The following is a 25,188-nucleotide window of genomic DNA, read 5'->3' as shown; positions in this document are numbered from 1 at the left end:
CAGATTCCATAATGGAGAAGGGAAGGAAAATATTTATCTGAGAGCCTAAAACTGACATTCAGATTAATAAAAGCAAGCTGGACTAGACCCTCAGGTACTAAATATCACACCTGAGACAATCCCTGTGTCAGCAACCAGCCCATCTAGCAGAAAATTGTTTTAGAATTACTGGAGGATCTAACAACACATTGACCTGCTAGTCCAGCTAAGTCTACTTATCCATGTCGTGAAAGCTTTTGGGGTGTTTATCAGAAGAGGAATGGTAGAAGGGGGTGAGAGGGAGGTGAAGTCTTTAAAATATAATTTATTTTCTGGGTACCTCCCTTTCATAAGGAAAAAGGAAAAAAAAAAAAAGAAAGAAAAAGGAGTACAGCTTAAATTACAGGCATGCAGACAAGCGCTCTCAGCCCCAGAAATTCACCCTACATGTTGATTAATAGTCAAACTATTAGAGCTTTAGCATGAAAAATGGGCTAGGCTTCAACTGAAGATTGCCCGTAGCTAATGATGCAGTGGAATGAACATTTTCATTCCAGCTAAACCATTCCTGCTCCTGTAAAAATAAAGAAATCCAATCTTGGGTTATGAAAAAGACTCAGAACGCCCCGCATGCTTGTTGGCTTAAAATAATGCCATGCATTTTCACAAATCTGCTACCTGTGAAGTCAAACATACATGTAACTACATCCTGCATATGTAAGTATCTGAAGGTCAGGGAGTGGAAAAGAAGCTCCTGACCATAACCTAGAATTTCAGATGTAGGAGTACATTACAAAGTTACTGGATGTTCACATAGCTCCTGTTTCAGGCTGAAAAAAAATTAACATGTAATAAAAAAACCCCGACCACACGGAAGCGTAGCGGGCTGTATAGCATCTGCCTGATGTAGGCAGGACTTGCCTGGAGATCTCCCTGTGGTTCAGCCCCTGGCGCCATCAGTTGGGCTTGAAATCAAAAGCAGTGGAAGGAGGTAATTAAAAGTGACTCCGCACCACTCCGCTGGCAAAGGACGACTCTGCTGCAGCCACCGAAAGAGGGTGGGAAAGGATTCAGAGGTATGTAAGGGAAGGGATGTGTGTCTCCAGCTGTAGTGATTTCCATTATGGAAACACAGTGCTTTACAGCTTTTAACCTTTCTGCCACTGAAGTTAAATATCAACTTTTTGTTTTCATTTCAGCACATAAAACGCAAACTCCGGTTTGGCTCATGTCAACAGCACATTCTCCCTGAGCTTCCAGCAAGGTGCAGAGTTGGAAAAGCACCACACAAGGTAGAAAGCTGAAAGAAAGGAGTTACAGGCAAATAGTGCTCACCATCAGCACTTCTGCTGGCTAGACCAGCAATTTTCAAGACTATGGAGCTCAGAGAGGGTGTGGGGGGAAGGCCACAAGGTTCAAACCATCCCATTGGCTGCAGGAACAACTATTAAAAGAAATTAAGAGAAAAGTCAGACCCCAGAAGGAGCAGAAGACACTGTGTTCCAACTCTAACCAGCTGAAGGAAAGTTTATATAAAAACAATCACTTGGTTAGTGACTCATAAGGAAAGAATCCCTAAGCTTTCTTCAGGGAAACCCCAGTAAATAACATGTCTAAAAACACACGAAGATGGTGCTGTCTGTTCCGTTACAATACTCAGTCCACATGATAAAACCTTTGGCAGCAGAGCAACCTACCAAGCACAGTTCTCTTTGGGAAACCCAAAAAAACACTAAGAACTGCCGTGACTGCTTGCAAAGTCCTCCTCATGTTCTAGCTCTTGTATGACACATCTTAACGCAAACTGGGAAGAAAAGTGAAGAAGAGAATGCTTCTCCTTACACCACTGGAGAGTGCTTCTCTGCTGACGATGTGCAGTCATACTCTCAAGATACACAAATGCCTGGATTTCAACACATTCTGCATCTTTTATAACTAAACATTACGGATTCGAACATCCTGCCGTACTACGCCCAAAGAAACTGCGTGAACAGCTCGCTGCATGCACAGCCCCTCTGGAGTATGTTGCCAAGCACACAGCAGGCTGTGCAAGAAATAGTCCTTTATCCAAAGAAGGGATGGATATAACTTGTCATGTAGAATCTCTTTAGCTGTGAGGTTGGTTGGGTTTTTTTTTTTCTGTTTTCTTTATTTTTTAATTTTTTTTTCTAAATTAACACAACATTTTGGAAGCATGCTGTGTGTTTTTAAGCATATCGTCCAGCAAAGAGACTTTAAACTCAGTAAATTCATAAAAATAAGAGAAATGACAGTGGTTTCCAAATAAATGACCACAGTGATGCCTGAACTTGGACTGACTTAAAAAGAAAACCTCTACTTTTGGGAGAATCCAGGTAGGAACATTAATAAAAGTATTCTGTGTCAAGCAGAACTTATATTCTGTAGCTTAGTTTTTGCAGATGACCAGGAGGACAGAGTGGAAACTTGGTAGCAACTCCTTGGTAATTTTACCTAGCACTCTAATGAGTTTTCAGCTTGCTAAGTGTGAATGTAGACAATATTTGCACTGGAAACCTCCCTGGCCAAGTTACTCTTTTTCATACAGAACACAAAAGTGGTTTAGTTAATGGTGCTCCCCATTATTTTCTGCTGCTGTAGATCCACAGCAGACTCCAGAAATTTTTTCAGAGTATATCCAGAAACTTGTCAAGAAAAATACTGAAGGTTGGAAGTGTTGAAGAGTCATTCCCGAGGGACTGTGGAGTTACCATAGTAAAGGAGTGTTTTTACCAAAATGCTCAGCAACAAAAGAGGTAGCATCACTGAGATTTGAACTGTAATTTTCCACTGTCAGTTGGGGGCTTGAATTTGGAAGGAACAAGGTATACATGACAATCTTTCGAGTATTTGTGACTATCTGTAAACCCTGGTATATAGCTTAATGCTCTTCTATATATGATGGAAAATATTTTATTAAAAGCTGCAGAAAAGCAGCCTAAAGACCACCAGCTGCAAGTAAGATAAAAGGAACTGCTTTAAAACAGGAGCATCTCTTAGGTCAAGTAAACCATTTTGATGTCTGAAACAGAAGATACAGCTAGGAAGAGCATATGCAGGAATGACTTTGCCTGGAAACCCAGCAATGCATGTAAGACAAACAGGTCACACTGCAAAGTGCTGCATCCTTTTATCCTTCATGGAACAGCAATATTGCTGAGCCTTACTGGAGAAGACATGTGTATTCAAGTGCTCCATTGTAAATCTGAGTTCCCTTGTGTTGCTGTCATGTTGCCCACAGACAGCTACCTAGGAACACGGCACTCAGGACAGCTGAGATTCTGCTGCTAAGGACCCACTGGCTACAAAGGGAAGATGAAGCAGTCTACACTCAAGAGATCCAGACTTGAAAGGAATAGATTACAGATTCCTCTAGACACAGATCCCTAGAAATACGTGCAATTCCTCAATGGGATCCCATCAGAAAAGATGGGGAAATGTTGATATTTGTATACACTAAAGGAAATCCATTCAGCACACTGGGAAAAGACACCAAGGTTCTCTGCAAACTGTCTTGGGAAACAAGAGGCTGGAGAACTTCATAGACATGCTTACACGTATGCGAGTTCACAAGGATTACTGGTTTTAAATCACTTGAACAACTGACCCAACAAAACCACTTGAGCAAACTTCCAATCAAATTTTAAGCCGAGATGCTTCCAGCATGTAAGGACAGACACTCAAATGACTAGTGTCTGATTTGAGATAAATTGAAAAGAGCCTGATAAAGAACCAGAACAGGAGGATTAATCACCTTTTCTTAAAAGACAGGCAGAAAGAAATCCCTGCAATCTCAAAAGAAGTTGGACTGCAATATTTTTAAAGAACAAAAGATGAAGACATCTTGCCAAACCTGCTCCAAACCAACCATAATACTGCCTTCTCAGGCTTGAAGAGAGAACTCCTTACACTCCTTCTTTACAAAATTCATTAGTGACAAAATAATCCTAAATCCCACGTCCTCGGCAAGTCAGCCTACTGACAAATAGGTAGTTTGCCTCATGACCCACCATTTCCAGAGGTACTCAATGGCTAGGGACAAAACTTTAACAAAAACCAGACAGGACACCGTTCCTTAACTATCCATCAGTTCTCTTGTGTCATTCTTTGACTATAAGGAACCATGTTTTTACTCTAAATTTGTTAAACAGGATCCTGGTCCACAACAGCAGCTTCTAGACAAATAATATCTGTTGACAGTATTAAAACCAGCTGCTGGAAAGGCATCATGCTGTGGCTTACAAAAGAAACTGTACAAATAAGATGGAACTAAATAAAAGAAATACGACACGGGGCATCAATCACAGCCCCAATCAGACAATGCCAGGACTGGTTCTAGGAAAGGAGAATTTTATTTTGGCGGAACACTAATCAGACTACAGAAAGCACAGAAAAAACCCAACAGTGCCCTGAATTCATACAGCACTAAGGACAACACACCCACTCACAAGGGGTGAATTTCTAACTCCCTGGAAGCTGATGCCATTGACTTCACCATGCCCATCTTCCAACCTTTCCATGACCTAGACTGGTTGTAACTAAACCAATTCTGAGTATAGGCACACACTCATCAGGTTAAGAGGTATTTTCCTGCAGAGCAGTACATAACAAAGAGCACAAAGAGAGAGTTGATGCTTTCAAACTATTGAAGACAAGTGAAGGATGAGCTTCCTACAGCAAGAACCTTGAGTTTCACCATACCAAGGGTTATGCATAGTGTTAAGGACTGCAGGAAATGCTGTATTTGGTGCTCTTAGCTTTGCTATTTTAATGAGTAGTGAGCCCTTAACCAGAAGGCATTATTCTAGAAGTAAAGTAGTCTTACAAATGCAGGTAAGAATTTAGTTGGGCACTTGCTCATACATACAGAGACATACATTGGCCCACATACAAATATACCAGCTCTGGCTCCAGTATAATCCCACAGCTCTAAACACCAATGCATTTGAGCCTGCCGGATGGTGTCACGGTTCAGAGTCACACCATTACCTACACTGAAGCCCAGGATGGAAAGAGTTATATTCATTATATGCAGGTTCATGTTTCCACTGGAAAATATCTAGGTCTACAAATCAAGCAGAGCTTTTAACCACCAAACTACAACTGCACACCAAATTACATAGCACGGGACTGATTCTTCTCACGGACTTTAGCTACCATGCTCTGGGATAGTTTCTTTAGTTGATTTCCCTAAGTGCCCTTAGACATGTTGCCACTCAGCAGAGAGACCCTGACTGCTGAGCAGGTCACAATAACGCTGTGCAACAAACATCACTGTAAAGTTTTAGTGTCCGCTATTTAAAGGGCCTGATACAGGCCTGACACCTCATGGTAACTTCTTTTTCTACCCACCCCTGAGCTTGTACCTACCCAAATAATTTAATATAAATTATTTGAGCTTTGTAACACGCTCAATGACATGTAATTATCTCTTTGAATTACAAATATTTTGACTAAAAGAGGAAAAGCAGAGGTTGAATTTAAAAGAGAAAGTTATGTGAAGGGAACAGACCACTTGTTTTTCAACTGCAGGAACACAGGTTTTAGGAACAAGAGCATGAAAGTCACTAAAGAATTGCACTGATCAAACACCACAAAATGTCCATGGCCAGCCATTCCTAATGGGAAATCCCAGCTCTCCTAAATCAGCACACTCAATACATCGAGTGCCACGCAACACAACAAACAAGAGAGGGACAGGGAAGGCATGAGTCAATCACAGGCCACAATGGGGCTGGGAAAGAGGTGGGATAGGAGCTGAAGAGTGACCACAGAACAGGAACATATGACATCACGGAAGGAGAGTTACATGAGCGGAGAATGAAGTTCCAGAATGGAGGATTTTACATGAAGAGCAGTAATTATAAACCTATCTCCACAAAAAAAGATAAGTAGGAAAGGTTAAAGAAATCCAGGATGAACTATGCATCAGACTAGACATTGCATATCTTGGGTTCTGTCCAGAGCACAGTCAGGGAAAATGACATTCAGTTTCTCCCGAACATCTTGTTTTCCCTTGTGAATGAGGAAAAAAAAGAAGTATATGGCTGTTCACCAGCTGCCCTCCACCCTTGTGTCCAATGACTACATTTCCTGTTACACTGTAAATGCTACGGAAGGGTGAGCCTGGTGACATTTTTGGCAGAAAAAAAATCTTTCAAATCTTTATTTACTCCCAATGACTACTCGGGAGTAGGTTTTTGTGACTTGGAATATTTTAGGATAGTCCCAAAGCTTTGTGATACCCATGAGTGTGTTTCCCCTACTGTTGGGTCCTGCTCACAGGTGACCCCATACTGTTACGCTAAAGGGACACGGTCTGACCTTCCTGACTGGAGGAGACACAGGGACTCCAGCAGCCAGTATCATGCTGGAGTCCAAAGCACGTTTGAGGTAGATGTTGGTGCAGCATAGTCCAGAAGCACCTTCCTCTCCACCAGCCAACTCTCAGCACTCACTGACCAGGGCTGGGAAAGGATCCTTGGAGGCTGGCTGCTTTCGCTGCCTCATCCAGGGCAAATCTCAGCATATGTCCAGGATAGGGCTGACACTCACACTCCATGAGCTGAATCTTCTGGACCAGAGAGTTTTCACCTTTCTGTAGAGCTTCAAGGAAATGCTTCATCAGAGCGGAAGCGGCGCAAAAAATGAGCTGCACCATAAAGAGTGAAGAATTTAGAAATATTTTCAATCTGCAGCTGCCTTGCCAAAGGCACAGTAAAGAGCCCACCGTGAATACGTTACAGAAACACAAAATAAACAAATAATGCTCCCTCAGTCCTAAATTTCCTGGAGTTTGCTCAGTGTCAGCGGTCCCGTTTAACAGCAGCAACGTAAAACCCCGTGACAGCTACTGAACCCGCGACCCCTGATAGGCAGCTACCAGCTTTGCTGGGACTGGTTTTGAAATCAGCCCATCCGTTAGCCTGCATCTTGTTACAGTCAGCACAACTGATGTAATACTATGAATCTCTCTTGCCCTGTATATTTTTAACTCTCTCGTGCCAGGAGTTGTTTCAAAAATACAACCCAGGGCTGCTCTGTTTCTTGGGGAACACTGGGAGAACAAGGTTGCATCTAATTTTTGTTAATATTTAGGAGAAGAGAGGGTTTTTTGATCTGAAAGGTGCCTGCACAGCCTTGAAACAGCGAGGCAGCAAGGAGGGGACTGAGAGTCAGGCGGCCGTTTCGTTTCCTGCCTGTATTTTGGACTGCTTGTGACCCAGCACATGTGCGCACGCACACCCGCTCACTGGGTCTGCTCCTTTGCACCGTGACTTCATTGTAAAATCCAATTCATCTGTTTGAAGCAATGACTGAAACACTGTCTATAAAATTATGGCATTTTTCCACTTTAAAAAAAAAATAAAAATAATTTAACACTTCTTCATTTGAAAGTTATTTTTAAACCTCGTTGGCCTGAAGCCAATTTTAGTCATAACTAAAGCGGATTCTTCTTTTCCTAGAATTCAGTGCCTCCCTTCTCTTAAATATAGTGGTTGTTTGTTTTTCTAAAGGAAAAAATAAAAAGGGAAACCAGTAAACACAGTTTACACATGTCTACACCCCGTTACCCTCTGCCGTATCAGCACAGTTTCTCAACTTACCACTACGCACCCAACCCAAACAAGGCTTTGCTTTTTCTGCTTTAGGAACTTCACTCGAACCCAGCAATCCCAGAGCAGAACTACTTCCAGTTTGAATCTGACTGGAGCATCACCACAGCCAGTGACTGGCTGAGCCAGAGTTTTTGTCTGGGAGGGAACTGAAGACCCTTCATGGCTGAATTTGAAAAAGAAATCTTCGAAGCCTTATTATAATGCAAAGATACAAGTGGCTTCTGGCACTACAGCTGCATTTACATGTCAATGGTCAAGAATGAAATAGATGAACTGAGAGCAGAGTGCTGTTGGCATATACCTAGGTAGAAGGAGTATCAGACTTTACTAAGTTCCCATTTTCCAGGACTGTCTCAGGAGACAGTAGGACATCTGGCTGTCTTAATGAAGTAGCTGATCTGGAATCTGGTTTTAGTAAAACTACCCACCCCTCTCCCCCCCTCCAAAATAAAAAAAGAGACTTTAAGTAATTAATATGTCACCAAGAAGTATTTTAAGGAATAAAACACAAACTGACCTGGCAGAGAGAGTATTTTCCTTCTCCTTTCAAAGGGAGTTCTGTTTCTTCCCAAGAGAAAATTCAAACTAAATTACACTGACTTTATATTGGGTGAATGTTCCCGTGCGCAGCATTATCTGCACTGTGACCACCCCACTACCTGAGGTGTGAATACAGGAGTTTGTGTTTTGTAAAGGCTACCAGCAAGCACAGCAATGCAAAATAATTCAAAGATGAAACCTTTGCACTCACTTTATCCACAAAAAGTAATTTGATTAAAGTTTTATTTTCCAAGTTGGATTTTCTCAAGTCTGAGCTCAGCATTAAAGTGTTTGAGCCTATAAATTAAGCAGAAATGACTGGCTAACTCAGGAATTAAGGATGACAAAGGAAAAGTTCATTTTATATTAAAAAGCGTCACTTAGGGTTTTTGGGGGTGGATTTGTTGTTGTTGTTATTTTACTACTGAGTACCTAGGGATTTGGAATAAACATGACACAGCATCCATCTACTCTTTCAACCTAACAATGTTAGGAACATACTGAAAGTGGACTTCACAAGAGCATTACAGGCTTCCAGCTGTTTCCAAACTGCAGGCTCTGCAGGGCTGTTGCAGGATGGGGAGCCTTCTCTTTTTTAAATGAGGGTGATGAAGACATGCAGGGAAGGAAGCAAGGTCACAATGGAGGATTAAGAAACCCAGAGGCATTCAGATCCTCTGTCTTCAATACCCAGACTGAAGCCACAGCCTCCTGTGCAATGCTACGCTCTCCCTCTGCGCAAGGCTGTGGAGTTTGGTTTTAATATCAGTAAGATGGGGCTTGCCAACACGAGCTTGCTGCGTGAGGTGGGTCTCCACTACCTCATTCTGTGCAACCCCTTCACAGATTTTATCCAAGAAAGCTTTTGAAGATATATTTATCTTTAAGCATGTTAGAAATCTCACTTACGTTAACGGCTGTGCAACAATAAAAAGTAAAAATAAAAATGATTAGTAGTCCGCAGACGATTATAAACCCTCTTCACTTCCCTTCTCCCCCTTTTTTTTAGGAACTCATTACTCCAATGTTTATTTTTACTTTTGTAAATCTGAGAGTGCAGCACTAAAAGCAGAGGTATAAAGCATCCACAACTTGAATGGGTAGGTGGGTACAGGAACTTTACATGTGTGAACGTATGACATGATCCACAGTATGAATGCCAGACCAGGCAGCACTGGTAGGAGGTCACAGCTCTGCTACCCTCTCAGCAAATCTGTACCAGCACAGTAAGGAAGGATAATGCAACTTTGAGAAACCACCATCATCCTCAACCTGCCACTCTTCTCTTCCTCCAGCCCCTTCTCAAAAACTTTCCGGCCACCTCCCATCAGGTTTGCACATTTCATTTTCCATGCCACCAAGTGCAGAAGCCTCAAGCTGTTTGTGGGGTTTGAGCCCCTGAAGTCAGCTGCAGGTTAATTCTGCCTGTCTGTCTGGGATGATGTAACCTCTGGAATCCAGTGCAAATGACCTGTGGGAATGAGAAAGGGTGGGGGATGGACAGATGAGGATACAAGGATCTTTACAAGAAACTGGGTCCAAGAGAAAGATCAGGATGGTTTTCATGGAGATTTCTTTTGGAGTTACCTTCTGGCTGACAGCCCAGGCCAGAGACAGAATGTTTCTGAACCCACAGCGAGGACTGCCCTTTGCTCAGAGAGAAAGGAGAGCGAACGGCTTCAACCAGTCCACACATCTCACAGGTTTCCCTTCTGTTTGCTTATGTGTGTCCTGTCTTGTGCCAGCAACTGTGTCAGATGCTGCTGGCCCTCAATTCCCTAGGATGGCCCATAGCTCCCATCTCTGGGGAACAGAGCACCTCCTGCCCTCCAGCGTCCAAGTCTGCCAGCCCCCAGAGTTCTTTGGTGCCCCCTTCTATCCCCATTGCCATGACAGAGCATCTACAGTCCAACCTCTCTCTTCTGGGGATCAGATCAGCATCCACTACAGCAGCAAAGCCTCAAGTCAGCATATCGTAAAGAAACATTATAAACATTACCTTGACATTTTAGTGTACACAGTTAACGTTTACATTTCACACCACCTCCTGTGTAAAACCCCTCTCTCTGTGCCATCAATACAGCACTGCTCTTAACCCCTCCCCACTCAACACCAAGGGCCCCTTTTCTCAGGCGGGCCAACAACAGAGAAAATTTCTGGTACTTCTGAGCCCAGCTATTGTGGCGAAAGAAGCAGCCAAAACCTGGTTAAAAATATAAAAATTCAAAAGAAACAAAATTCTCCAATCTTTGGGGCATTTTAAACCCCACCTGGGTCTTTTCCAAATACCCCAGAAACACTTCAAGCTCACTATGAGATGCTGCAGACACTATTTCAGGGGCTGGTCTCAACATTTGCTAAGAAGCACCTTTTGATGCTCCAGACACGTCTTCCTAAGGGTTAACAAACCGAAACAGGAAAAGGGGGTAAAAAAATAAAAAAGGCACAAAAGCTGTGTAACTTCTTTCCGTGGTATGACAAACTCTCTCTGCAGCATATTCCAAAGTGTGAGATGTGCAATTTCCATTCTTAAGCTCAGTAAAAATGGTGTGAAAAGTACAAACCCTGGGAACTGCTTGATTATTAGTTTATCAGATCAACATCAGCAAAACTGCCTTTTTATGTGCTGCTTAGTTTCAAAAAAAAACCCCAACAAAACCCAACCAAACCCCGAGCATGCATATTTCAGTTCTCCCTCTCCACACCCCACACCCTTCTGCTGCTGTCCAGCTGGAACACATCAAGGGTCTAGAAGCCAAGTCAAATGTTGACCCCACCCTCCTCCATCCATTTTAAGGCACCTTCAAAGCCAGTACACTGATCTAGTTCAGCTTAGCCAAGAACGCCAGCAAATCTGTTATTTAAGACCTTAGTGCTGGGTTTTTATAACTGCCCATTAATACAAGCTTTGATGTATGGTCAAAAAATCCAGCTGTAATGAGTTTCATCAGACTGTAGTAACCTTTCCTCAGAAGGTCTTTATTACTATACCTTCATAATCCTTGGTCCCAGTACTGGTTTATGGTATCATTCTTACCGAGCTGCTTTAAAAAACAACTCGGCAGCACTGAACACACCTCCATCCCCAAAATTAAAACAAAGAGCTGTTAATAGTTTTCTAGAAGACACTTTTGCACCCACATTTGAAAGGGCAGTTTTCTGTTAAGGCAAGTATGCAGGCAATACTTGTGTGAACCAGAAGAGAAACTGATTTTCCTGATAAAACCCTGGAGACAGGACACAAAAGGATTTTGTAAAAGGACAAAGAACTTACTCTGTTGTTCCCCTTTGCGGGATGCAGCAAGGAGGAAAGAGGGGGGGAAAAAGAGAAAAAAAAATATTAGACAGGTTTATTTTACATGCATTCAGTCTAACTCATACAGTGCTGGAAAGAGCTCAAATTATCTGAGGAGCTGACTTAAAGAACTTTCCCTGAATCCTTTAGTTAGCTAGACAGCTTCCAGGGGAGCACAGGACATTCGCAAAGGATTTAAAGCATTTGGCGGAGTTGTAAATTCATGCTGTTTTTCAAGTTTCCTCTCTACACAAACATTCTGATTCCACTTTTGCTTCCTCCAGCGTAAATCAAGAGCAGCTCCTGGGAAGTCGGTGGACGCTAACACAAGGGAGAAGAGAACGAGGCCCGAAACGATCTAGGGATGGGACGGAAGCCAGAGGGATTCTCGTGCGCTGGTAATACCGAACTTCCAGTATGCAAAGCAGCCGGCTGAAGAGGTCTGCTCGCCCTTGCATGACAGCCACTCCCTGCGACGTGCCAACCAACGGAAAGTTTCACCACCCCATGCTTTTTCAAAAAGCAAATACTGAACTTTTAGATTAGCAATAAAAATAAGGAGGGGATGGCACTAGGGGAGAAGGGGAGGGGGGGGAAAGGGATGCATGGTGCTAGCAAGGTGAAGTGTGCGGAGCGAGTTATGACAAACATCTGCGCTATTATAATGTTTTTAATTGTGAGTTTTGCCATGAGCTGGCACGAATGGCATATATTATACAGTGGGAAGTCAGCCAAAATAAACGCCAGCCTACAGTTGGGAAATGCAGTCTGGAAAGGCTGGTCACAAAGTTGTAGTCTTTTTTTTTTTTTTTTTTTTTTTGGAAAAAAAAGGCGGGTTTTGGATGCATCAGTCCAGAAACCCAGCAGTACAGTCAGCTGGTAAATGGATATCCCGTTTCAAAGTGAATTGGCCACAGTGTGATTTATATCGAGCAAGCTGACGTGCATATGGGTCGGAAAAATAAAAACACTGATTCATGCCTATCCGGGTGGCTGTCAAAGCCCACGGCCTGACAAAAGCAAATCTCCCGGGGGCAGGAGGTGACCTGGCAAACCACAAAATAATTTGGGAGCTCATAGAGCCACACTGCAAGGTGATTAAAGGTAGTTAACAAGAGAATGAATATATGAACGTGGGTGTGCATCTCTGTGTGCAGAGGGGCATGGGAAGTCAGGCAAAAGGAAGTAAGGATATGGAGGGATGGGGCGATAGCTGGACTTCATTTTTTAATATATTAATGAGATTTGTTTAGGCAAAAAGGAAAAATTGAAAATCAACAACCTTGGACTTCTCTTACATCATTAAATTAGCACTACAGACTTTGTATTAGTGGAAGTAAGTGCTGAGCCCTATTACCATTATAATCATACAATTTTAAGAGGAGTTACTAAAAAAACAACAGAAAAATTAATATTCTTAGTTGAGAGATTTGCTCTTGGTGAGAATTCAGAGCAACTCTCTCTAATTCAGGGACAAATTTCGACGCCTTCTGCTACTGCAGAAGGAACCCAGGTAGGGGCAACTGCTCTGGGTTTCACATCTGCGTCCTTGCACACGAGCAGGGCTTCGCTCTCCAAGCCCAGGCAGTTAGAGAGAGCAGGCCAGCTCCAGCACCGCAGCGCTCCAGGTTTACAGCGCTATTCATCTATTTTTCATTTCTAAGGAGCACTTTTTTTCTACTTCTTGTGCCAAAGCCGTGGATACTCAGAGTCACCAGCTGCGATTCGCACGTGAAAAAGAGCGAGGAGGTCAGTGTGGGAAGGGGCTGGGGTACCTCTCTGCCTTTTTAACATCAGGATCGCAGAGCTGTGGGGAAGCACTGGAGTAAACACAAGTTGCTGCCATTTCCTGGCAGTTGCTCTTACAGAGAAATACAGTCGCTAAATCTTTGAAGGAGAATAAAAGACTGGTTGGGGGGGTGTCTAAAACTATTTGATATTGTCTGAAGAAGGTGTGAAGCTGTGCACACACAGGATTTTAATGAACTGCCGCTGATTTTCCGTTAAGCTCCACTGAAGCCTCTCAGGTACCCTGGGCTGGGGAGCTTTGGCTTTACGAAAATCAGAACTTTAAGAGCAGACTTCAAGCCCACATTTCCTTTGCAAGACCAGAGTAGCATCAAGCATCATTCCTGCACAGCTGGACAGACTACTGGGTGAATTTCAAATGAAAAGGGGTTTGGAACAATAGTACTTTTTTTGGAATGTAAAGATAATTCCAGCTCAAAGGAGAACTGAATTTTGACTCCTCCCACTTTTGTCTTTCAAGGAAGTCTCTCATCTTGTGTCTAAGACTTCTTTGACAGACTAACTTAAACAAAACCAGGAATTCTTCAAAAACATATTTTGGATACAAAATATTTTTCGGGGGAAGGGAGAGAGAGGAATACAGACGTTTAGAAACCCAACTAGTTTGTCTCATTGAAATAAAAAGTAACAGATATATGAATATGATAAACATGTTCCAGAATACAAGATTAAACCAGAGGAGGCAACATGCTGTTTTGACATCATTATTAAAACCTGAGCAAGAAAAAAAACAATACACTGTTTTGATCCTAATAATTAAGTAGACAACCTCTCAAAACTAATCTTTGTAAAATGACATCTGATTATCTTAGGGAAGAACTAATCTACTCAGACAGGCAACATACTGAAGAACAATCAAATTTTTATTAAAAAGACTTAAAGTCTAAATTCATATTTGACCTATTTTTAAAAAATCATCATAATTATCAGCATCATCACTTTTTATTCCTCCAGTAACTGGAGGATGCAGAAGTTCAAAAGTTCTCTGGTTTATTTTTCGATCCTAGCCTTGAAATTTGGTATGAGAGAAGACCTGAGGACTGTTTATGTGCAGAAGTAGCAGCTGGAGGGGACACAGAGTTATACCAGAAGCCACGGAGGAATCACAAGGATAAGGGAAATTTGGAGCATAGAAAGATGAGAAAGGTGGAAGACAGCACAAGACCTGCACTCAAGAGGCCTGGCCTTCCCATGGGAAACAAGCAGGAAGAAGAACAAATTCCATCAACATCAAAGCAGCATTTCTCAGAACAGATCTTCTGCTGAAGGAATCTAGCAGACCAGCAGACTTACTGACGAAAGGCAAACCATGCATTGGAGAAACTTTCCAAACCTCAAATGACAGGTATTTTTCATAGACAGCCTCCTCTCTGGATACAGCTCCTCAAAACTTCACTCGATACTAAATATCAAAATAACTAAGTCCAAAAAAATATGAAATGGTTGTTGGGCATATTCCATTTCCTGACTTTCTGTCCTTTCTGTTAAATTAATAGAGACTTTTTTTACATTATCCTGTTCAATTTGCTCCACGTGACGATTAGCTGAGTAAAACTGCCTTTGGAAAGGTTTAGCATATGTTTCATACACAAAAACCATGCAGTGAATCAGTAAAATAAATACACATGATTGTCTGGAATGCTTCTGTCAGGTCGGTGATACAGAGCTTGAGGGAACAAACGCTTCAAAGCACATCTTTACCTTAGGAGACATTAATAGAAACAATGAAGCTCAGGCAAACCCAAATTGCTCAACGCTTTTACTACACGCTTCCAATTAATAACATTTTGGAAGGTTTGGCTGTTTGGTTTAGGTGGGGTGGGTTTTTCTCTTTACATGTTTGGTTTTGCCCTATTGAGGTTTGATGCAAAAATTGGATCTTAAAATATTTCATTATGAATATTTCAAAATTACCACCAAAGTCTGTAAGGAAAAGGCTTCTATTTCTTGAGATATCTTGCAGACTTTGTGTTTTCCCAGAGGATACGATTGTTTTTTTCTGACTCAAACAGAGCAGCTACTGGAAAACTAGTGAACTGTTTAACTTACTGAGGATTTATCAGGATAGACACCGGCTCGTAGCAGAGATGCCTTCCAGCTATCCACCTCCTCTTGGGAGTCACAGGCTAGCTCAAGGAAGCGGTAATCCTTGTAAACATTCCTAGAACAAAGAGGACCACATTGTAAAAGTAGCATTTTACTACTCTGTATCATGCACACAGCATTTTAAATTAAAAATCCTTTGGTATCAGAAATTACTTGGTAATTGTTTTGGACAACAGATTTTATGGGACAGGTGTTTGTTTAATAATTACATAGAGAACTTAAAAATATCTTAGAATGCTACAGTACAGCTCTGGAAATAATAATCATCTGAAAGCACCGTGAAACTACTTAAAATCAAATTTCCAGCTTTTGCCAAAATAGAACACTTTTAGGGAAACGAGGCTGTTGTGATGCAGAGGACAAACACATAAGACACGCCAACAAAACTGCACATCTCGTGACTGATTCCTGCTGAAACCAATACACATCAAAATAATTAATGACATGATGTTTTCCCATTTTAAGTCCTTTCAGTGCATTACATACCCCTGTCAGCCTTTAGACATTAGCAGTAAATGGGAAAGAAAACTATGATAATCAGATATTCTAAACAAGCACAACAAACCTCTCTCGTCATCATAGTAAAACTGGGACATGTTTAAATAACATCTCTTGCAGGTAATTCATATAACTAGATAAACACAGGGAATCACTTAATGGAAGAAAAGAGAAAGGAGGAAAAAGACATAATACGTAGGAAGGTGGTACTTGTAAATTCTCCAATAAACAGGACAGATTTTCCCCTTACGGTTTAGCCATTAGTTTCCGAATTCAGACTCTATATACAGACCAGATCGCTGTAAATTTGTCAGCCAACAGTCTTTTTAGGAAAGGCCACAAGCTTTAGCTGACAAAGGTTAGGAAACCACATTTTGCTGGATCTTAACAGTTGTACAAGAATCAATCTTCCATCGCAACCAGACTGTTTTCTTTCCTTAGCAAGCTGCGGAGAAGAGAGAGCGGGGATGGGGAGGGGGGTTGATGGAGATCACTTCATTTTCAGAGACAGCAACAACAAGGGGTTCTCTGGTTTCATTATGCAACTACAGAGGTCATTTCTACCCCCTATTTTGAGAAAATAAATGTGAATACACTACAGAGCCAGGACATAAAGCTATTATCACTGCCTAGACAAATTTCTTTAGCATGCAGGGACTGGTGGGATTTCACCATCATGCTCCCAGAATACAACCGACTTGATGTAATTCCCACTCAGAGAAGGGCTTCTCCCTCAGCAGCAATGTCACCAGACAGCCCCTTGCCCTGCTTTTTTGGGGCAGTCTCAGGAAACAGACAGGTAGAAAAAACTGTTATTGAACACTGTGTGTTTGTGCCTGAGCACGAAGAAGTTCGCAAGGGGACAAAGAGATGCTACAGGGTCAGGTCCCATAGTTTGGGCAAAGCCACTGACAGTGTGAATGACTGAAAACTCAACGGGTTATTTCATTGATTAGAGATTGAAAATTGAAACTTTTTTCCCCCTGAAATGTACTAATCCTGCCTTAATGCAAATAACAGCCTGGATGACCTCCTCAGATGCCATTATCTTAAACTCATGACAACACACTTGAATTTTATTCAATTTACAATATTGTGGAACTCCAATTCAACATTTACCAAACAAAACAAAGAACTCGATAAAGAGAGAAGCAAAACAAAATTGCCAGGGAAAAATGCTTTAAAATTTACTGTTAGGAGAAACTTCTACTGAGATAAGTTTTTTGGCTAAGGCAGCTACAACTTTCAAGAAATAGGAAGCTGAAATGTAGAAAAAATGACTAAAAATAACAATAGAGCAAATAAAGGTTGTGAAATGTAATGATAGGGAAGTTCCAAAAATACTCATCTTCAAGAGCAAAACAACACAACACCAGCTTGTGAAAACATTTTTTCATGACTGTCATGTTATATATTTAACTTTTTGCCATTTCTGACTTTCCACATCACAGTCGTACAGGAAGGGATTTTAGCCAACCGCTTTGAACGTGGGGAAGCTGGCAATCCTGGCATTGCCGGCTTCATACCAAGACTTTTCATGTATCTGGGACATGTGACAAGCAAGCAGCTGATGTCTCCAGCTCTCCAAGGTCCCTCAACCTGTGGTATCTGAGCGCTCCACCATTTTACTGTAGCCAATCTTACCCCACTGCCACCAGAAATGACAAGTTTCAGCAAGGGAGGAACTGAAGGACCCACACACCGAGTCAGAACTCATGGGAAGCTTGCTGTAGGGTAAGTGGGTGCTGGCCTCTGAAATCAGCTCTACTAGACCCCCCTTTGCCTTTCTTTCTTCCAGCAAGGGCGACAGGCACAGAAACTTTTCAAAGGCATAAAGCCCCCACAAAGTAACTTCTGAAAAGAGTGTGTCCTTTTTCTGTTACTAGTGGAATCTTACAGAAACACGTTAACATGTTTTACTCATTAGGAATCCACTGGCGTCTCATGGAAAGCTGTAAAAACGTTCTTGAAAGAAATTCAGATTTTCTGTTTTGTTCTCTCTTCCACTTTTTATATTTGCTGAAGATATCAGCACAGAAACAGTTACTTCTCAATCCTCACCTACTTACTCCATATGGAATACAGTGAGGTCATGTTATCATTGTCATCTCTCTAGCAGCTAAATGGGATGCTACACATCAAAGAGAATGATATAATACAGGATAGCAAGAAGTAAAAAAAAAAAAAAAGAACTCTCAACAAGACAAATCTTGTTGATATTCAGGCATCTTTACATCTAAAGGACTGTAGAAACAAAACAGATACAACAAATGGGAACAGGCCTGGAAGCACAGTCTGTGTGCGACATTTCCATCGAATATTTCACATTTTTCGAACGTGAGCACACACACGGGGAAGCTGTGTGCAAAGCTACATGCATACACCACTTCTACCCCCCTCCACAGGAGTCTCACCACTGTAACTCAACATCCTGCATAGTACAGGAAAATATATCTATAGTGGCATTACTGCAAAGTAATTAACACAATACTAAGCTACTACTCTTCTTTTTCCAGAGTGAAAACCACAAAAGATTACCATTTGTTATCTGGAAGGTTTATTACACTCCAGATAAATCAACCTCAAGAACTGCATTCCAGAAAAACCACAACGTAACTGCTTATGGACACGAACCGACCATTGGACTAAAGGCACCATTTCCGATTCCAGCATGGTTCCGCTCTCAGGACGTACCTTGTCTAGCCCAGGCTCATTACTTGAGAGTCCAGCAGACACCCAGCTGTAACTTTGCTTGTCCAACAACTTCAATTTTTTATTACTTTGTCTCCAGCATACTGGTTTCCTTCCCATCCCCACACACACCCCACCCCACACCCCCCCATATATTTCAGGGCCGACAGTGAACTTCCTAATGCATAAATGACCTTTACATTGTCCATAGTTATTCCTTTAACCCCTCCCATCACAGAAGAATCCCAATATGAAAATGCAGGGATGGAGTAGGGTATTGGAAAGAATACAAAAGGAAATGGAGAAGCTCCAGGTAGGTTTGAAAACAGCCTGGCTGAGCACTACTGAGATTCCTGTCCCAACCTGGGCTGCCAACACTACATAGGGAAGGTTCAATTGCCTATAAAACAGTCCAGGACTTACAGGTCAATGACACACAACTGAAAATCCCAGAGAAAGGACTTTCCACTTGCCTACTGCAATAGAGGCAATCCCAGTAGGTTTCACTCCACAGCAGCTGCACAACAAACCTACTTGCTATCTGAGCAGACTCAACTGTTAAACCTCAAGAGGTATAGTATCCCTTGCCATTTCTTAATGCTATGATTAAAATATTCCTCTCCAACAAACATGGAAAGATTTTAAGGACAACCACTGTAGACACATTACAAATCCAGTTGATACACACACACACACACGTATTAATGCATATCCACATATTAACCATATGTATAGACAGCTTTTAGATTGAGTTGGATCTGGAACGTTTCAGTAGACAAGGATGTACTCTAAATGCCTGTCTTTTTTATATATAGAGAAAATACAAACCAAGATTAAATGAAGATATATTTATTCTTGCCAATATAGGAGGAGACAGAACAGCAATTACAGAGCAAGAGTACTAGTGAAATGTTTATGTGTGCCTATAAGCCACTTTAATCCTCCAAAGAACACAAACCCATGTTGCACTGGAACAAGTGAGGCTACTCACAGACTGAAAGATAAAGGAGTATCTTCTTCTACAAGGATTTCAAACAACTATACTTAGCACCTCAAACAATTTTTTGGTAAACATCTGTTGATTAGGCTGAAAGCAGAATTAAAAATGAACATTACAAATCTAGAACCAGCTGCAAATTGAGCCAATTTTATTCTGTGAAAACCACAAAAGATTCAATTCTTAGATATTTCTTATTTGATTGAAATTGAAATCATACAGAATAGGGGTTTCATAAATAGTCACCTGATACAAAAAAGGGAGAAAATAACATAATCCAGATGCTCCAAATATATATGTGCAATTGGGAAAGATAATCTTGGATGAAACTCTATTGAGTGTTTCCTCATTCAACCTGCAGCTCCTCCATGTACACACTGCTTATTCAGTCTCGGTCTCGGTCTCCCCTTTTAGACACCTGTAACTCCACAATGGCAGGTTTGAATACATGCACTATTTTTCATACAAGAAAGCTCCCCTAGAAGCTCCACAAATCATATATTATAAGGAAACAAAAATGACCATCTGCTCTGAGTTAACAGCAATGACTAACATTTTCTATCAAGGCGTGCCATTTCAGATCAGTCCAATGTGAGTGCTAATTAAAATTAATTACATATGTCTCTGAAGACTTTTTCCTTAATATCCAGAAAAGCCAAAGAGACAGTGTCTGAGACAATGTCATGACATAAAAGCACTTAAGCTCTTTTCCACCTAGCTTACATAAGTGGTCTCCCAGAAGTGTAAGGATCCCTTCAAGTTCACACACACAAATTCGCACCATTTTAAGGTGAAAATGAACAGAAGATACGCTGATTGGTATATAGCCAAGCCTGGATAACCAAGTATCTAGAGCTCTATATGCAATCCAGAACCGAAATGCAGCCAAAACTAACATCACATAGGCCAACATCTGCAGTAGTAATAGTAACTGGCACTAAACCATTCCATAACTCCCTGTGTTGGGGAAGGTTTGATCCTTTCCGTGGTGAGGCATGGAAGCCTGCTTTGGACCTGCCTCGGGGCCACACAGACGCAAAAGCTGCTTACAGCTGTCAGCCTCCTTTCACGCACAGAGAACACGTCTCCTGCTCCGGCCCGGGGCTGCTCTGGATGGGGCAGTGGGACCCAGACCTTGCTGGGTCAGGGAGAGGAATCAAGATGAAGCTGTCCTGTGGCTGAGGCAAGTTAACCGGCCATGACCCAGCCATGCTTACAACACCTGCGTCTCTGGCCGGCGTCACTATCGATTCAGATCCCACACAATCACTTAGGGAGTTTTCTCAAGGTACGTTGTAACTATCCTATTCCATGTGTGGGTTCAGCATTGCTGTTTCCTTTCCCTGAGAACCTCTTTTTGCTCTGTAATACCAGTTTTAAACCTCAGTACTGGTGTCACCTATCCACCATACTATGTTTTATTTATTAGACAAAGAATTCCTGTCAATAATGACAAAATGGAGATTTTTTTTAAAAAAATCCCTCAATCTTTTTCTTCGTTATTTTTGCTTTTAAATGGAACAGACTTGGGAGATAAAGGATAGTTATTCCTTGGGTTTGCGTATTTTTCCTGTTCTTAAATACTATACCCACCAGCATCTTAGAAGGTTGTTAGCAGCTTTTTTTTTTTATTAAATTTCTGGGGTTTTTTTTAATTAAATAGATTCGCATTCTTCCATTTCTAACAGAGAGGGCTCTGAACAGCTCACAGTCCAGCTCTTCCTGAGGCTTAGCTTGCCGAGTAATTCAAAAACAGTAACTAAACATACATCTCATCTTAGGCTTTCTCCTTTAGCCTGGCTTCCATCCAACACCTCCTCTGACCCAGTCTCCTTTCACTAGTTCCCTTTATTTTGGCTTTTGCCCAATTTCCCTTATATATGGATAGCAGTTAACTACTTGCTGTCCATAAGAAGAAATTCAGTACTTAAAGCTCTAGTGCATTTGGAGCCCCAGAGAAGACTTGTGCTCCACCTCCTTCTACACCAAGATTCAGCCAACAACATGCACCCAAAATAAATGCTGTTGTACCTTTCACTTAGTAGACAGAACGTACTTCCCTGGGTCCTACTAGACAACACAGTTTCTTGTGCAATACAACTCCTTACAGTCAGAGTGCATTCAAGGAGCCAGGAGCTAAAATTTATCATCTGGCAGCTCTATTTCCAATCCTATTGTGTGCCCTCAAAACTTCCTCCTGAGGGCTCTCTGAAGATTCATCTCTTTCTCGGATCAAGGATCTGTTTCTACAATGAGCCTGCCCCAGACAGTCAGCTCTCATGCAGGGGTAGTAAGTGCTGTCACACTCCTTCAGGATTACTGAGGAGCATTGAGCTCTTGGGAGCCTATTCTTGTGACAGCAAAGAGGAATTATTTTGTGCTTCGAGTGTGTTTCCTCACACCTCCCTATCATAGAGGTGAGAAAAGCAGCACCATTTTTTTGCAGGTAAGCAAAAGACAGTGAGACTTGGTGGGATCTTCCTCTGCAAGGAAGGGAGTATTTCTCATACAGGTTCTGCTGCTTTGGCTCCATGGAAAAGAATGAGTCTGAAGAGGAAGAGACATTCGTGCATAAGATGGAATACTGAGAAATGACGCTCCAACCTCACTATACAGTTGCTATTCCCAGTATTGGTAGGAAAGGCCTGAATATTCACCAGCTCAGCCTACTACCATTTTATAACACCAAAAATCTTTACCTAGTAGAATATCTTTTCCCACAAGAAAGAATTCAGCTCTTCAGACTTGGGGAAGAGGTGGAAGGGAAGCCTATTCTCTGCTTGTAGCAACAGAAGAGAGTTTTTACTCATAATTTCTCCTTTACTTAAAAAAGAAATAGTATTCAGATGGAGTTGTAATACAGCAATACAATTTATTGTCCAACAGACCAGGAAAAGAATGCAACTGTTCTACTGCAAAGGCAAAGGACTGCTTTTGAACGACACAGAACCCAGTCAAATTGTGCCACGTGGATCCTGTACTCAACTGGGCAAGATCATGGAAACGATGACTGCTTGCCCTTCTCAGTTAGGGAGAGATGGGACCATTACATAGATCTGAAAGGGGGGCACTTTTCAGACTACTGTTCCTGTCCCAGACTACAGTACTTAGCTAAAAGGAAAAGCACCAATCAGCGAATGATTTTTACAGGAAATACACAGGCAATTGGCAAAGTGTTTGGAATGAAATCCTAGAAGGAAAGCAAACTTTTGGGGATGGGCACAATTTGTTTTGTTTGTTCCTGAATGCTACACAAGAGTCTTACACGCTCACCAACGAGGACATCACAGGTTAATCTACTGTATGGAAGCGCAGGCTCAAACCCTTTCTCCTCCATTCTTAGCTCTGCCTGGCAAAGTCAGTCAGCAGCTCTATCTACACAACTTCAAAGTAAGTTCTACAGCAGTACTGCAAACATTCTTTTTTCCCCTACAATATAATTATTTTCAAATTCTTTTACTATATTTGGCCTCTTCTCCAGCCTAAAAGACTTGCCAGCAGCTTATTGTGGAGGAGAAAAGGATGGTCAGCACAAAATGTCACTCACTTTCTTGACAGCTTTAGGTTTAGACATGTACTCCTTGATCCTACAGCCCAGCTTGTGTTGCTTAAAGGCAGACTCATGTAGATGGACAGGGACAATACTGATCCAGGAGACAAAGGGCACTCTCTCTAATATACTTTGCTGCAGTATCAGGTACCACTGAAGTAGGTAAAGAAGAGGTGTCCATCTCCAGAGGCCTTCCGTGGTGCCTCTAAATTAAGTAGATGGGCCCATTCAAAAACTTAAAATAATTTAGTTTGCTGAGAAGTAACACTCACTCCCCCGTTCTTTAAGCAATACTGTAACTATTTAACACCAAGAGTTTTCCCCTCTCCCCCCCCCCCTTTTTAAAAAACCCCAAAGATTTAATTGGAAATTAACAGGAAGAGAGTTTAATTACTTCACAAAGCAGCCTTTTCATAAACATACAATTATGTTCATTTCATGAGAATTCATCTTCACCATGAAATCAATCGTCACAGTCTCCATTTACTATACATTACCAAGTCACATTTGATTCCTGTCAGAGAACTGTTGACTTCTGCAGTAAATCAAAGTGACAGATACTGTTAGTTTCCTTCGGCATCTCTCCGCAAGCCCCAGCTAACTCAAGATGGTTTTTCCTTCTCTGCAGTGAAACAAGCATTTTCCTGGTAACTATATTTCAGAACTGGAAAGGTTTTCATAAATGGAAAAAATGCAGTGCATAATCCAGGAAACTATTGAAACCTACAGTATCAGAAACATATGGCTGTAGCAAATACCTATGCAGTGAGGGGCTGGGAATGAAAAAGAGAACAAGCTTATTAAAATTTTTCTCCTAAAAGGATTTCTGTTTGAAAATTAAAATGCTTTAATTGAACGTTAAGGAAGTTTGAGCAGTTAATTTTAAAAAAACCCAAAAAACCCAACAAATACCCCCAAAACAGAAACAAATAACAAGCTGCTGCAGATTAGGTGGGGGCAGGGAAGGGGAGAAGAGATACAGAATAATCTCCATGCTATCAGGGAAGCTGGAACAGAAGTTTTTGCCTTTGTTCTTTAATGATCTACATCTTAAATAGCAAAAATGGTTCCATAACCAGAACGCTCAGTGGGCAAACTCAGAAAGAGAAAGCTGATTTCTTTCTCAACAGCTAAAGGGTTTTTTTTTTCTAATTGAAAAAACAAACACCAACACCCCTCCCCCACTTCTCCCCCCCCAAAAAAAAACCCAAACTGAAACAAAATAAGAAACCCACTCAGAAACTACGTTCATTTTGAAAAGCAAGCTGTATTCACACACACAGTCTGAAACCAGCACTCAACGGATTAGAATAAAGTAAAACAATGAGGAGACTCTTTTTTCAACAGATTTTACTGATTCCCTGTTTCGGTTTTCCTAAGAGTCTGGGACAGGGAACACAGTCCCTAGTTGAGGGCCAGATCACTTCACTCAAGCCCAAAAATCCCTGCTCCCGCTGACACAACCTGTGAATTTAGGAAGCAGTGAAAAGTGATACTCAACTTCATTTGACCAATTTGTGCCAGCAGCAATTTTTTAGAAATATCAACTGGCAGAATTGCTGCTGTAATTAGAATTCAATAAATATTTCCTCGAGAACGGGCTGGAAGGCTGTCTTCATAAACAGCCGCTCCCGAGGCAAAGTTATTTTGTCATCTTATCGCTGTGCTGTCATGTCTTGACATGCCCATATAGATAGAAAGATGTTTTTAGAGCAGCTTGCAGATGCTGGAAGGTCTCCTCAGCCCGAACAGGCAGGGTTAATATAGACACGGCAAACATTTTAGACATCTGATTCTGAAGCCCTTGCTGGCCGGTGCGTATGAAGATCCAGTGAAAATGTGAATGTGCAGCTCTATAACACCTAAAAAAATCCCACACTTGCCAATGGAAACACTTCTCTTGAGTTTTTACAGCAGTTCACCAATTAATATTTAAGACTATTAAAATATTCAAAGCCGATAGCTGAAGGAAAAACAATGAGCTAAAATTAACAGATTTCTCATGGAAGGAACTTAATATGTTCAGCTGTACAGCTGATAACAAGCCAGCAGGACAAAATTACCTTTCTTGACTGAAGCACGTGCA

The 25,188-nt window shown here is 41.6% G+C and overlaps 1 protein-coding gene across 4 annotated transcripts in view; it reads right to left on the bottom strand.

The window, feature by feature from the left end:
* The window catches only part of DNM3 (dynamin 3), a gene marked incomplete at both ends in the record, with an annotated part of 176,822 nt that overhangs the window by 39,945 nt on the left and 111,689 nt on the right, over positions 1 to 25,188 (bottom strand). For 3 of the 4 annotated variants that reach the window (XM_084266457.1, XM_084266455.1, XM_084266456.1), the window contains one exon: positions 15,310 to 15,421. In XM_084266457.1, coding sequence (XP_084122583.1) covers positions 15,310 to 15,421 — 112 coding nt within the window. Of the gene's footprint in view, positions 1 to 11,430; positions 11,443 to 15,309; positions 15,422 to 25,188 lie in introns of all 4 variants that reach the window. The other variant, XM_084266458.1, reaches the window with a different exon arrangement.

Source organism: Gallinula chloropus (assembly GCF_964237585.1).
Source record: "Gallinula chloropus genome assembly, chromosome: 6".
NCBI classification, from domain to species: Eukaryota; Metazoa; Chordata; class Aves; order Gruiformes; family Rallidae; genus Gallinula; species Gallinula chloropus.
The sequence above is the reverse complement of the archived record's forward strand: the minus strand, read 5'-3'. Positions and strand labels throughout refer to the sequence as shown.